At 60.3% G+C, this 15,338-nt stretch overlaps 1 protein-coding gene across 5 annotated transcripts; it reads left to right on the forward strand.

Annotated features, from left to right (window-relative positions):
- Positions 1–2,601: 2,601 nt before the first annotated feature.
- LOC117638999 (transcription factor cwo-like) lies at positions 2,602–15,326 on the forward strand. Of its 5 annotated transcripts, none has more exons than XM_034374279.1 (6): positions 2,602–3,005; positions 6,093–6,203; positions 6,389–6,455; positions 12,318–12,513; positions 12,598–12,915; positions 13,068–15,326. In XM_034374279.1, the coding sequence occupies exons 1-6, from the start codon at positions 2,893–2,895 to the stop codon at positions 14,198–14,200; spliced, it is 1,938 nt and encodes a 645-aa protein (XP_034230170.1). In that variant the 5' UTR covers positions 2,602–2,892; the 3' UTR covers positions 14,201–15,326. The 5 variants fall into 5 exon arrangements, with proteins under 5 accessions (XP_034230170.1, XP_034230171.1, XP_034230173.1 ...); XM_034374280.1 differs by having other exon boundaries at positions 2,602–2,993; XM_034374282.1 differs by lacking the exon at positions 2,602–3,005 and adding an exon at positions 11,775–11,803.
- The last annotated feature ends 12 nt before the right edge of the window (positions 15,327–15,338 follow it).

The raw sequence follows: 15,338 nt of genomic DNA on the forward strand, positions 1-15,338 counted from the left end.
CATGCTACTAGTGAAAACTAAACGCGTGAGCCCCAAAACAGAGTATTGCCGTGGGTTCTTTAGAGCTTTAAGTGGTGGAAGATTACACAAATAAGTAGAATCTTTTCAAATACAACGCAAAATAAATGAAAACTGTCAGTAAGGTAGCCGCCAAGAGCGCCCTCCGTGGCCAACGGCGAATGGTGGAAGCTCTAGAAGCGACAGACATCGGCCCACGGCTCCGAACGGCAGTTTACGGCAAATTATTTATATTTAGGATTTTTTCTCTCAAAATTTAAGTTGATCTTCCACTAGTTCAAGTATTTCTGTATTCAAAAAAAATTGCCCGTGACCCTTTTGAAATCAGCCGTAGCCTAGCGAACCTGCACCAATTAGGTCTGCATTTTCGACCTACTTCTCCTCCCCTGTTCCTCCAAGGTTTGAGGTTCGATTCCCGACTTCTCAGAGTACATCTGGGAAAGTTGTGACTCGAAGGATGGCATAAGGACCTTCAATCAGACCCACGGAGACTACGTTCGAACAAAATTCTCATTTTGAAGCTTGATTTGGAAGAATAACGACTGTTTACAAATTTTGTAACCGTTACGAAATTCTGTAACCAAGTTACAAAGAAAAAAATTGTATCCATCGTGATACAAATTTCTGTAACACATGTTATTGAAAAAGCTGCGTAACCATGTTACAAAATTCTGTACTGATTTTTTTTAGAGTGTAACATGCTGGTCTGGAGGGAGACGCCGCGGCTGCAACGCTGCACATGTCGGGCCAGGCGCGGCGGGGCGCGGCGGGGCGCGGCGGGCGCGGCGGGGCGGGGCGCGGCGGGGCGCGGCGGGGCACGGCGGGGCGCGGCGGCGGGCGGGGCGATCGCGCCGACCCGTTCCGCGGTGACGCTGCGACGTTTTATTTTGCAGGACGTTGTACAGGCGTGCGATAAAGCCAAATCACGCTAAAGCGGGCCTCCTACCCTAGGCGGTCGCAACCTGGCAAAGATCGGGTGAGAGGGAACAAAGGAACGGGGGAGGGACACCACTCTGTATGTAATTTAGTGAAGGCAGAGTGACTTTGAGAATATGCTCAAATGCGTTGGCCGATGCACTGGGGACGTTCACTGTGGCCGCTGGCCGCGAGGGGGGAACAGCTTCCCACATTCATTGTACAAAATTTGACCACATTCCACATTCAGGTGGCAAAAACGCCTGTAAGTAGGCAACAAGTGTGGCAATAGCGCCAGAAATCTTACACATTCTTGCACATTCACACAATCATTGTACACAAAATTTTACGGTGGGTCACCCCTCGGCTGGCCGCGATCTTCGGGTCCTTGACCGCGCACGCGGCTCGCGGCACGCAGCTCGCGGCACGCGGCTCGCGGCACGCAGCTCGCGGCACGTACACTCTGTCTCAGGTCGGAACGAGCCTGGCGAGGTTCACTTGCCTCCTCAGCAACTGCAGCAACACCTCTGAAATGAAAAGGGACAGACCCTTCGCAGCGGGGGTTCGGCACAGGCCGCTGCCACCCTCAATAGCAGGTAGCCGCACTACCGCTGCAACAACGCGACCGTCTCCAGGCTCGTTCCGACCTGAGACAGACTGTAGAGGCCTCCAGAGTGGGAGAAACGCGGGGACCAGAAATGCTACGTGTAATCCCTCATACTAGTCGTTTCCGGCCCCGGGCCAAGGCCCCCACCCTTCCTCCCCCTCTTCCACAGGGCCCCCTCGACCCCGCGACTTAAAGCTATCATATTATTTGAAATCAGAATTGATTATGCACCACTTTTGTACGATATGATTCGGCCAACTTATCAAAGCTCTAAAACACTCATAAGCATGCGAAATTAGGTTTAGCATGCTACAGTGCGACAAAACAGACGGAAAGTGAGGTTAGGGAGGACAGCGTCTGCTGCTCCCCCTTCTCCCCCCGCTTCCCCGCGGGGCCGGAAGTCACGAGTATGAGAGGACCTCTCGGTCAGATGAAGGCGACAGAGTCCGCGTTTCTCCCCCACTGGAGGCCTCTAGCGGCACGCAGCTCGCGGCACGCAGCTCGCGGCACGCAGCTCGCGGCACGCGGCGCACCACGCCGGGGAGGCGTCGACAAGTATGTCAGTGGCGCGCCCAGTGTTGTTGAACAGGTGTGTGGAGGGGAGGGCACGAGCTTCCGCTCCTTGTGTACGTCCTCCGCGGCCAGGGCGGCCAGGGTTGGCAGGATTCCCCGCGTCGGGTCGCAGAACGCAGAGCGCCGCCTGCATTACCATGCCGTCGTTCAAATTGCGCGGGTCTGACTCCCTCTGCCCCTACCCTTCCCTTCCCCTTTCCGCCTCTAGCTGCCGCTGTGCCGCTGTGCCGCTGTGCCGCGCGGTGCGGCTGGGACCGGCTTGGCCCGGCTCGTCTCGGCTCGGCTCGCCCGTCGCGTTGCCGTCCACGTGAGCCGGGCCGCGGCGGGGCGCGCGGGGCGGAGGGGGCGTCCCCAGAACACATGCTCGTCGCGTGAGCTGACGTCACGGCCGCGCGGCACGTGGATCGCGGCGTGGGGCTCGGCGGCGGGGCGAGCGGGGCGAGCGGGGCGCGGCGGGGCGGCGCGGCCGGCCACTCAGTCGACGGAAACCCGCCGTGTTGTGCCGGCCAGTCGTGCGAGCGCAGTGTGCAGCAGTCACGTTTCGCGGGTTATATTGTGTGCTATCACCGGGATTTGAACCCCGGACCTGCGGGTGTGTTTTAGTGTTGTTTCGCTTCACCCTGAACCGCGGCTGGAGCGTTGACGCGCGCTGACGTGGCGCGGGCACCTGGATACGCCCCGCCACGCCCACCAGGGGGTGCCACCCACCCCGACCCACCCCGACCCGCCCCACCAACGCTCTCTCTCGCCGGACCCATGTCCCGACCTACGGCGAGAGCATGGAGCAGCCCTCACCGACGTACTGGGACGACGCCGCCCACCCCAGGCACAGCCCCGGGCCGGGGCCCCCTGCCCGCCACCACCAGCACCATGACAGCAGGCAGGTTTCGTGGTACTAAAATGAAGCTGTAACTTGGTTCGTGGTTTCCTTTACTGGTGCGTGTGTTACTCTTGTTGGGCCACTGACACCCCAAGAGGATCCAGCCAGGCAGGATCCACGCACCAAGCTGGCCAGCAGACGCTGGAAACTTGTTGCGTAGCTGTGCCGGCACACTTGGTCCATCATGGCTCGGCCAAGGCTCGGCCAAGGCTCGGCCAAGGCTCGGCCATTTTCGAGTCGAGGCGGAACCGGCGTCGTGATATCGCCACTCCAATTCCACGCTGTTGCCGACTTGGTGCGATAGTGGCGATGACGTTGAACCTAGAGGCCCTGGCGGCGTTGCAACGCGTTGCCACCCCCAAGCAGGCCTCTGTCGCGAGGATTGCCCATTCCGGCCTGCCACTCGGCCTACAAACTGCCGAAGAGTTCTAAACAGCGTTCGGCTTCTCAGTGTGGCGTTCGGCTCGGCGGTTTGCTTGGCGCCCCAGGCCGGCCAAGCCCAGCCCAGTCCCGGGCACGGGCACGGGCAGTACATTCCATTTAGCACTGGGCTGACGGGCAGAACTGGCAGGCGCGCGGTCAGCCTGGGCCGGCCTGCCACCAGCGCCGAGGAGAAGGAGGGCGTGACCGCAGCCCGCTGCCTACGGCACGGCATGGCATGGTTCCAGACGCGAAGAGGCGCGGCCGTGGAGTCACGTTTACTCCAATGTGACTCCCTCTACCCCCTCCCCCTACCTCCCCTCCCCTCCCTCGGGCTTTCCCCTCCCCCCTCCTATCCTGGTCGTAGTCCAGCAGCGCGGCGGCCCACAGATCGAAAGATCGACTCTAATTCTGGATCAAACCACGCACCCAGTGTAAACTACTCCTTATTCAAATATTCGGAGAGGCACTGTGTGTGTCGATAAACAATACTTTCCGTAGTCTTTTCTCGCTGTGTATAGTCGCGGTGCCGGTGACGAAGCTCGCGTAGCGCTAGTCGAAGTACCTCGCCTCCTTGACCCGCCAAACGCCCACCTCCGTCCCGGTCAGACCCCACAAACCGGATCTTGGCCTGCCCCACGGTGTCCCTCGGTCCTCGCCGACCACGTGAGGGCCACGGCAACGGCCACGGCAACGGCCACGGCCAGTCCAGAATTTCCTTGAAACCAGACGGCTGTCCTAGCCACTGTCCGCTATTTCCCAAGAGCAGTGCATGCGTCACGGCGAACGATGGTGGACGTTAGCGGACGTCATCGGAACGCTCCTCTTCCTTGGCCGGGCCGCACGACCGCACTCGAACCCTGGCAGTAGCCGGCAGTAGCCACGCCACACGAAGTGAAAAGCGTGGGGAGGATCCGGGATCCGGGGGTTCGCTTCCAGCCCTTCATCAACTCTGTCACCACTGCCCCGTAGACAAACGACCAGGCCGGGCTGGAGCGCGCCCTGGTCACGTGTTCGGGAGGAAACGTCAACGTGTACGCGGGAAGGGTGCCCGCCCGCCGCGGCCCGCCGCGTCCCGCCGCGCCGCCCAAAGTTCACCAATCAAAACACTACTCGAGCAACGTGCGCGCGGCAGGGCCCTCGGCCCCTCGGTCCCCTCGGTCTGCCGACCCTCACGTGGCACACTGTGAAGAGTGTGGAAAACCTCATCAAAGTCTATGAGTGGACTTTTTGACAGGAAAGGTAGTGTGTTGGTTTTTTCGCCTCGAAAGCGCCTCCGAGACACGCTGGCGTGGATCAGACTCTTCTCGCTTGCTACGCCCGGAACAAAAATGCGTTTGTGCCGTGTTACCCGACACTAGCAGCAGAGCGAAGCGAAAAGGCGGGGCCACGCCACTGGAAGGGGGCCAAAGTTATCCGAAAATTGATATGGCCTGTGCGCAGCGCGCAGCACCATTCCGAGTCCCGGCCGCCCACCCCCGCACGCGCTCCACCCAGATTCGGGGGGAGGGGGAGGGGCCGGAAGGGGGTGGGGAGGGGACGCGGGCGTGGGGCACAATGGGCATTGGAACACCAACCCTGACCCAGCCAAATGCCGCCTGAAAGCAATCCCTCTGGCCCGGTTACGATGCGGCCGCAGGCAGCACACTGATTCCCCGATCAGCGTTGCGTCGCTGTCTCTCTCGCGCCTACGCGAGGAGTGCCACGAGTGTGAGAGAGGCGGACTGCCGGTCAGAGCGCCAGCCATTTAACGTTATTGCCGTGAATGTGGTTCGCCCGATGCTCGATTTCGGCCCCGAAAGCATTATCCCATCCAGCCGCTGGGCGCTGTCGGGTCGTGCCAGATCCGGGGCCGCGGCCGGAAATGGGTTCGCGGGAAATATGAAAGTGGACCGGCGTGCGTATGGGTCTGATAAGGGTTGGATCTGGATTCGAACTGAATAGGGGTAGGAGGAGAAGGGGAGGGGATAGCGGTAGTAGGCCTACGTGGCTGTAAGGGCCACAGGAGAACGCAGGGGTCAGGATGCAAGGGGCTTCTGAAAATTGATAAATTACAGTCAGTAAAGGGGTGGGCGAATGACTGCCCTTCTAGTCAGTTTACAGTGAGTGGTCGGTGTGCAAGAAGTTAGTCAAGCGCACTGCTGAGCTCGAGCCAATTTTCGCTTAAAATGCCACATGCGGAGACGGGGCCCGATGCCCACACTGTCCAGCGCGATCGCGTATGCAGGCAGCGGAAGGTGGCGCCTCCGCCCCTCTAAGCGATCGTCGATAGCTTGTTTCGGTGGCGGGCAGAAAGGCAGAGAGGCAGAGAGGGTGGGGGTGGGGCGATTTCCAGAACTCCGAACTCGCACTGCACGCGACCGGCGAGACCGCCGGCCCCGCAAATTGGAGAGTTTTGTCAGGCATCGCCATCAGTCGCCCTGGAATATCGTGCCGGAAACGAGCATTTAGGGGCTGGTTTCGACATGACGCCAAAATGGCACACTTGATTCACGGTTGTATCAGACTCCAACACAATTGTTCTGCACTTCAGGCTACTCTAGAGTTATAAATAGTCGCGTTTGATGTTTCACGTGCTGTGGACCGTGGACACCCCTCAACGGCCCGAGGGCCCGAAGCCCCATCCAAGTGGCGGAAGTCGCTTCTATGACATAACTGGCTATGTTTGGCGTTTTGCAGGCTAACTCCGCAACCAGAGCATGGCCACGCCGTCCACGTGCCCGTGGGGCCCAGCTCCGAGGCCGGCGGCCGCCTGCCCGAGGACCAGAGCATTTTCCACTACTGCGAGGGGTGAGTTCGTCTGGAAGCTGCAAACGTGAGGGCCCCGCAGCAGTGTGCTTCGTCGCTCGGTCTCTCTCACGCCCTTTCCTTACCTATGAGTGCGAGAGAGACGGGACCGACGAAAGCACGCAGTTCGGAAGCAGCCTCCGCAGCCCCCCACCACGCCGCTAAACGCCTCTCCCTGTCCTTTGCAGGAACCTCAACTTCTCCACGGCGCACAGCGAGGACGATGAGTACTTCCACAAGCGGAAGTTGTCACGGGTAAGCACCGAGACGGAGTTGATAACTAAATACCCCTCCCCATCGTGTGTGTGTGTGTGTGTGTGTGTGGTGTGTGTGTGTGTGTGTGTGTTTGCTGCCCGTTGAGGCCACGGCACGTGACGTCGGCCAGGGCGACCAGGAATAGCTCCCTTGTACACCGCCCCCTCCCCCCCTCTCAGTGGCCAAGCGGCCAAGCAGTGGACGAGCGTGGACAGCGCCCGCCCCGGCCGGCCCACCCCTCCCCCTTGGCGCTGCCTCCACTGCCTCCGCTTTGGTCCTTTGGTCTGTCGCGGGCTCGTCAAAGCTGTCTGAGCTGTCTGCGGTCCGAAAGGGGAGGCAACTTTTATCATTCTTTATTTATCCCCGCGGGCGAGGAGCGAAGCTCGGCACGCGAAAGCGAAGAATGGAAAAGTAGCTCCCTGTGGCGCGGTGCGGCTGGGGCGGCAGGGCTGGGGCGGCTGGGCTGTGCGGCTTGCCTCGACAGGGTTACAACACATCCGGCTGGCCGGGGCCTTGATAACAACACTGTGTCAATACGGACGGGGGCCGTGGCGCGACGTCGAGTATATCTCGCTTCCAAAATTGAAGCAATGACCATCGAAGAGCAAGCTGATGCATGCATCGTTTAATTGGGAGTGTATGTCACTGGATGATTGGGTGCTGTTCACACTTCTGTCTGGCCTGCCTGCCTGCTAGCCTGATTTTATGATGATGTTAGTGCACACACCTGCGTTCGCCTGCTTTGTTTTGTTTCCGTTAGGGTTGGGTGCAATGGTCAGGTCGCGGGGTCTAGAACGAAATCCATTGCTCGCCCCTCGCCCGCCCCCTCCACTTCCGCTGTGGAATCGCGCCTTACGGGTGCGTTGCCCCCGCGGGCCCCGCGGTGCGTCATCGCCGCTGCGGATTTCGGCCGCGGGCGGCGCAGGGCGGCGCGGCACTGCAGGCTGCCGGCGCTGTCGTCTCTCCGCCTCGCTCGCACTCACGGCGCGCTCCGTAGGGGCCGTGGGGGTGCGAGAGAGACCGACCGTTCGGAACGAGCCTGCCGGGCGGCACGCCCGCGGTGCCCCCGTCCCGGTGGACACGAGATAGGTGTCGGCGTGCCCGATGGGCGTGCGCGCGGCGCGGCGTGGCGGCGTGGACATGTGACAGGCCGGCCGGCATGTGACCGCGTGGAAAACGCCCGTGGGGTGACTTGCCCGCCGTGCCCGCCTTCCCGCCTCGCTTGCGCAGCTTGCGCAGCTTGCGCACGTGACCCGGGCGCGAGACTGCCGCGGCCGGAGCGCGACGACACCCCACTTCACCCCACTTCACTGCTATGATGACATGCACGAAAGGTGCGATGCCGTGTGACGAAAGGTGTGATGCCGTGTGACATCGCACCTGACGTGCGATGTACTGTAGCTTCCCCGACACGGCCAATGCCAACGCATGAGGGGTTCCGACCCACCGCACCCGATTTCTTGGCTTGGCGGTGTTTCCGCGAACGCGCGAGGGGCGCCCGGCACGCCTGGGCGCGGCCTTGGTCGCCTTGGTCCTGGGTGTCGATCACAGCCCTCCGCCGCCCTCGGCACGTGGCGAAGGCGAAGGCGGAGGCAGCGTGGCCCTCCCGGTGGCGGCCGGGCGGCCAAACGATTCGCCGCGCCAGACAAACTGCACGGTTATACGGACATGCTAAGCGGGCAGCGCTGGAGCAAAATGGCGGCTGGCCCGGCTGGCCTGCCGCGTGCACTTTGACTCCGACGCACAATTGTAGGAGGGGTGCATTCGTATTCGTCTGTAGACTCGAACAAAGTTCTTTCTTGGACTGATCGTACTCCTTCCAAGTCACGGTGTTCCAAGTCCATGCCCGTCCACCAGCAGGCTGATTCCGAGCGGAACTCCCGGCGCGCTGTCTCTCTCGCACTCATGGGATGACTCCTATAGGTGCGAGAGAGACAGAGCGACGAGAACGGCTCTCGGAATGAGTCAGCTGTGCAGGGCGAGGAAGCGATGCCATTGCCATTGTGGGGGCCGGACAAGGGCCGGGAATAGTGTCGCCGGGATGCCGGCCCGGTTTGCGTCACGAAGTGCGTACAGTGCGCTCGGTGCGCTCGGTGCGCTCGGTGCGTGCGACTACACCGCGAGACATACCGCCAGACACGTGTGGCGCGTCACCGCGGCCCGCGGCCAGGTCACGTGTCCGCGGCCATCGCCTCGCCGGCCCGCCAGGCCATCACGGCCACCACGTAGCGCCGCGGCAGCCCGTCATAAATCCACACCGTGGACCGGCGGGGACCGGCGGGGAGCGCCCGATAGCGCTTCGTGCGTCGTCCGCATCCCCCCCCCCCCCCCGGACAGTGACAGTGCCCCGAATCACTGCTGGTTCATAGTGGGGATGGAACGGCAGGACTTTAGCACTACTCGTTCATAAAACCTGGCATGACTTTTGAAAAATGGCAATCCACACGAAATTGGGGTGTCGTAACGATTGTACTGCATGCAGAAAAGTGCGTCCGGGAAGTAACAGTAGCATCGTTTCTCCGTGACGTGTCAGGATCGTCGCGACGATCGATCGTGACAGTCTTATCTGAAGTTAGCAGTGTGGTGGCGACGTTTCACTTGCAGTGTGGCGATACATGTGATGCAGTCCCCCCCCCCCTCCTCTTTCTGTTTTCAGGGCTGTATTGCAGCGAGTTGCGAATGTGTGGCAGTTTGTCGCGCGGACAGTAGCACTGCCACTGCAGTTCAAATAAAAGTTGGCCAGCCCGCGGCCAGCGGGCCTCGCGGGATCGACGCTGGTCACGAGGCAGTAAAAACTGCTGTGTTGACTGTGGTCAGGTCGGATCAGCGGGAAGCGAGTGGCAGGGATAAGTCCGGCGGGCGGCGCAACGCCGACCTTCTCAACCGCTCTATGCTCTAGCCGGCTCTAGCAGCACGAACAGACACCCCCGCCTTTCCAGCAGCTCGCCCCACACCGCGCGTCGTCGCGTCGTCGCAGGGACGCCCCGCTGCACAGACACGTGCCTGCCGCCCTCACCCGCCAGCCGAGGCACGCCAAGGCAAGGTGCCTACAGCGTGGTGCCGGCGCAGCGCAGCCCGCCCGGAATTCTCTTGTCAGCGGCTTCTGAAGTTGCGACCCCTCCAGTGCCGTGCCACGCTGCGCCGCGCCACGCCACGCCACGCCCGCCACGCCACGCCACGCCGCGCCACGCCACGCCACGCCGCGCCACGCCGAAGTCCACGTGAGGAGCCGCGGCCGCGCGGAGTGCGCGGAGGAACGTGACCCCCATCCCCCACCCTGCGCCCCTCCCACCGGCTCCCTGTCCGTCGGCCCGTCCCCCGTCGGTCCCGGACCGCACCGGCACGGCATCTTTCCGCCGCGCCTCGTCGCTCTGCTTGGCTCTCTTGGCTCTGTCGGCCCTGCTCCCCCTGGAGGCCCCTGAGTGCGACGGCGACAGGCCGCGGTCACGCAGCCGCCCCGGCCGGTCGGCCCTGCCCCCCCCTGCCCCTTCCGCCGGCCTTCCTCCGCGCCCGGCCCGCGCGGCCCCGCCCCGCCCCGCCCCGCCCCGCCCAAGCGGCCGACGTTATAAAAGGGGCTCCCTATCGCCGGGCCACAACATTCGAACTCGAACGCCGGGCGCACCGGCACTGTACGTATCGTGGACGCGCTCGCGTCGTCTGCTCGTCGCCATGGTGACGGAGAGCTCACCGCTGCAGGAGCGCCACCCCATCCTGGGCCTGGGCGCGCCGCCGGGGGTGCCCGTCGCCTTCCCGTACCGCCACCGTGACAGCGGCTTCCACCACCACGACGAGGAGCTCGCCGTCCACGCCGCGCTGGCGCCCGTCCCGCTGCTGAGCGCGCGCCGGGAACCTCGCGAGGTGTGTGTGTGTGTTTGTTGGTGCCCCGTCACGTTGGCCCGCGCGTGAGTGTGAGTGAGTCAGTGTGCCGGACTCCGCGATGCTGGCGCTCCGCTGGAAGTGGAAAGTGAATCCGCATGCCGCACTAAATCCCATTTTTCTCCGAGCGCCTGTCGTCCGGCGGGTAGGCAACGCCGCACCACGCTGAAGTGTGGAACATGGGATGTTGCCTACCCTGCATGCTGCAGGCGCCCAGATCTGCAAGGGGGCTGTGCGGGTAGTGGGGACTTAAGGTTTTGCAAATATTGAGTGGACATGCGAGTGATTGAGCAAGTAAGGGGAGAGCAGCCGGAGTCAAGGTGTAGGGTGTGGTTGGACTGAGTGTGCACACTCTTTGACCTTTTCTTGAAAATCGTTTTTAAACACGCTTGGACTTCTTTTTCCACTCGCCGGCGTGCCACAACTCGGCTGCCAAAATTAAGAGTCCCAATTCGGTTTTCGAAACGTTGGCGGCAGAACGGTGACAGTTTCGATGCGGGCCTGCCCTCGCCGCCGCCCGAGCTGATGATGATAGTGTAGGTGCGACGGGGAAGAAAAGTGCAGAGCGAAAGTTGCGCTGCGAGTCACGTGACATACGGCTTACGTTCCGTGTGAGTCAGCATAGGCCGCGAGTCGCGCCGCAGTGTGGCGCGGAGGGGGGAAGGGGGGGGGGGGGGCATCGCCGACAGACACGTGCAGCCACACGTGTGCTGTCTGACAGCCTGACTGCGGCTGCGACTCACAAACATTCCGTTGTTTTGGCGGCCGATGCCGGCAGCCCAGCTGTAACCGCGGATCAGAGAAACTTTTTTGTTGTTGTTGTTGTTGTTGTTGTTGTTGTGTAACCGTAAAGAACGTCCTCACCTCAGCCAAGACGCACCAAAAAAAATATTGACAGGAAAAAATATGTTAATGAAAATTTCAGTAGACATTGTTGTGTGGACGGAACTGGACCAACCATGATGTAACTTGCGTGAAAATGTGTATGGAGACGGAACGGGAGAGCCAGCCCCCCGGGACTGACCGAGCAAAGGCCAAACTGGTGCGACTATCGCATTTTCCCAGCTGGAGCTCTTTCTGTTTGTATGCGATATTCCGCGACGGCTATTTTTAGCTTTTGCATGCGCCTCTGCTGCGGCGTGATGAAGGCCGAGAGGGCAGCCGCGGAGCGGATGACACGAGGCGGGGCGGGGCGGGGCGGAATGCTTGCAACGAGCATCCTCGCGGTGACTGTGTCGGCACGTGCAGCCTTCCCGCGGCCCCTCATGTCATTTCCAGCCGGGCGTTTGTTTATTTTTCATACCGACCTGCGCCATGGCCACGCGCTGGAGCAATCACGGAGCGACGCGCGTGCACTCTGCAGAATGCGCGCACGTGCTAGTCTATAAGCTTGCACCCTGTTTCAGAGCTACACTGTAAAATGTATATCTGGTGGCTTTTCAGGTGGCGGTAGAGGGTAGTACAGAGCCGAGGTAAGTGGATTTCCGTAAACTCAGTAAGGTAAGCCGGCGTCCATTCGTCGCGCAACGGCCGGCGCTCGCCCCGTTACGTGATAAATGGACGCGGCGAACGGAGGAACTTTTTCAACGCACGAAAAATCGGCCACCGCTCAAGCATGAACTCGTTGACTCGGCTTTAGCTTCACTTGATTGGAAGTCCACCCGCCCACCAGTGTTATACGTTTGCAGTGTGGCTAAGGATGTCCTTGCAACACGAAATCGAATCGTTGGTTGGGCCACCGAACATGATGACTGGTATCGGGACTGCAACGCCTTTTCACTGCGAATCATTGCACCCAAGGGCAGCGATTTGACTCGTTTTTCGTTGACACGACGAAAACGGCCGAGAATGGACTTCTCACGTCCAAATACCAGTAGCCGTGTTCGCTGGGCCGACTAGACTCGGACTAGACTCTCGCCGTGTGGACCACGGTGTGGACCACGGAGTGGACTCTAGACCGTGCCGGACCGTGCTGTGTGCTTGCAGGACCCCATGTCGCACCGCATCATCGAGAAGCGGCGGCGCGACCGGATGAACAACTGCCTGGCCGACCTGTCGCGGCTCATCCCCGCCGAGTACCTGAAGAAGGGCCGCGGCCGCGTCGAGAAGACTGAGATCATCGAGATGGCCATCAAGCACATGCAGTACCTGCAGAGCAGGGCCAACCTCGCCGCCGGCATTGGTGAGGACTGAGGGCGTGGACCGAGTGAAAAGGCGGCTTGTCTATCGAGGATCGGTTGAGCTAAACTTGGTTTCGTTGTTCCAGACTGCGTCGCGGCCCCGCACCTCCCCGGCGACCTCCGAGTCACCAAGTGCGAGCAGTCCCCCGGGTCGGACCGCGACGTGACGCCGCTGTCCGAGGCCCCCGCCACCCCGCCTCCCAACGGGCTCGGCGCCGATCCCACGGGTGCCATCCGGCCCGTGGTCAGGCCCATCGTCACGGAGCACTACCGCCTCGGCTACCAGGAGTGCCTGTCCGAGGCCATGCACTTCCTGGTCGAGGTGGAGGGCTACTTCGCAGGCGACTCGCTGTGCGTCAAGCTCATCAGCCACCTGCAGAAACACTGCGATAAGATTGTTAAAGGTAGGTCGACTGCGCGACTGTGGGGCGGCGATTAGCAGAACACTCTTGCGTGTCTCCACCCAAGAGAAAATTTTGCAGTAAAAGTAATTTTATTCAGCAGAAGCAGAATACAAAATGAGTGTTGACTAAACGGCGTTCTTCTTGTGGTGCAGGCGACCGACTCAACTTCCCGCGGACTCGGCAGCCGGGCGAGACGACCTCGTCGTCGGGGAGCTCCAGCAGCTACGGCGCGGCGGGCGGCAGCGCCAGCGCCTCCAAGCAGGGCCAGTGCGCGTCGCAGACCTCTCAGACGTCGCAGAGCTCGGGCACCGAGGAGTCGTCGGCCAGCCACGCAGCCGCTCACACGCAGGCCAGCCAGGCCAGCCACCCCCGCGGCGCGGCGTCCAGCCAGCTCAGGGACATGCTGTGCGCGTCGCCGCCCTCGCCGTCCGCGTCGCAGCCATCGTACCATGTGGACGCCATGGGCCACCACGGGCACCACGGCCTGCCGCAGCACTACGAGACCTGCACGGAGCGGTGCGGCGAGCGGTGCGGCGACGACGACGGCCCCGAGGCGCCTCGCCGCGACGCGCACAGCCCGCACCACCCCTACGTGGACGCGCACAGCGCGCATAGCCCGCACCCCGACGCCATGGGGCACCACCACAGCTACAAATTCAAGAACAACATCAAGCAGCGCTTCTGCGAGGAGCACAGCAACGTCGGCGGCCACAAGCGGCGGCGCACCGTAACCCGCAGCCCGCCGCCGTCGCCGTCCGCCACGCCGACGCCCTCCCAACCCTCGCAGCACGCCGCGTCCTCGCACCAGACGCAGGCCAGCGTGCCCATATTCGTGCTGCACACCAAGGGCTCCTTCTACATCCCCCTCACCGTGTCCTGCGAGGCGCTGGCGCCCTACCTGGACGTGGACCTGTTGTCGGACACCGCCAGCTCGCACACCAACTCGGGGCCCATGGCGCTGGGCCTCGTGTCCTCGGCGACGCCGTCCGGCATGGTCCTGCACCCCGTCACCATCTCAGTCAACTTCCAGCAGTACTGGAAGCCGTCCCCGCAGACGCCACATTGCCATCCGCACGCGCCCGTGGCCGCTCTGCCGCCCCCGCCGCCCCCGGCCGCAGCGGCACAGGCGCTCGCGCTGCCCCCGCAGACGAGCCACATCCCCAACCCGGCGCACGCCTGGTCGCGGCACGGCCACGGCCACGGTGCCGCGGACGCCGCCGTGCCCGCCGTCGCCTTTTACCCCTCGCCCTCGTCGCCGTGGGAGATGTGCGCAGGACGCACGTAATCTTCTCATTATGTCCATTCTCCGCTTTCGACTAAAACTGATACTTGGACATGACTTGGGGGGGTGCTGAGAACACGATCTTGTTCAATAATTAGCTATTTTGCGTCATGCCCCAAGCTGGAATTGGGATTTCAAGTTGGACTTCTGTTTAAAAAATAATGCCGATTGACTCGGCATAAAACTTAAAAATTTCCAGATTCAAATCATAGTTGGACGAGAGTGCTGAATAAGGCAATGAGGTCACTACTTGTTTATGATATGCGCTTCATTAAGACTGAAAGGTAAACCTGTTTGTATTTATTCTTAATCGTACAGTAAACCTATTTTTGGAAGTGGGAAGTTTACTTCTAATTTCATTTCTTCTTAGGTAGAAACCAATTTAGTTGCTTTCCAAGATCCCTTTTGAAAAATACTCAAACCACAACTACTCTTGAACTGGAAATTACAAAAATAAATTTTGACCAATATCTCAGACTTATGCTAATTAGCCGTTTTCTTGTAATAAATTAGTAGAGTTTACATCAAATCTTCATGCATTAGACGAGCTTCCATAGAGACTTTGAACAAGAAAAAGGTTTGTCACTACCAGTAACCACTGTACTGTAATGTGTGTATGAATGAGCAGTTTACTTTGACAAACAGGAAAAGATTCAAAATATGTGCACCCTAATCCTGTCAGTCTCACTCGCGAAAATAATAGTATGCCAACATACTCCTAGTGCTGACCTCAAAACAATAGCGGAAGAGAAGACCTCAATTCCTACATCCAAAAAATGATATTATTTTTCCCTTGAGGGGAGTCAAGCCGTAGCGGCTTCGGCTTTCAAATCATTCCATTCTCAATATGCATTACTGAGTTGTGAATAAGGTATAGTTTTAAAGGCTGTAACTTAATGTTACAAAATTGTGGCTGTGATAACAGTGACTTACTAAGCATGGTCCACTTGTACCATCCACCTGGTCATGACCGTCAAGCCCTCCATCACATTTGATTATTGTTACAAATGTGAAGTCTGGAAGGAATGAGCAGCTTGTGACTGTACAGTATCGACAGAGGTGATTCAATCATCACATTGTATTAAATGTGAAAGTATAATATTATTAATTAAAACTTAGATGCCATATAGATGATTAGTAT

This window comes from Thrips palmi, unplaced genomic scaffold (assembly GCF_012932325.1).
Source record: "Thrips palmi isolate BJ-2018 unplaced genomic scaffold, TpBJ-2018v1 HiC_scaffold_10, whole genome shotgun sequence".
Taxonomy (NCBI): Eukaryota; Metazoa; Arthropoda; class Insecta; order Thysanoptera; family Thripidae; genus Thrips; species Thrips palmi.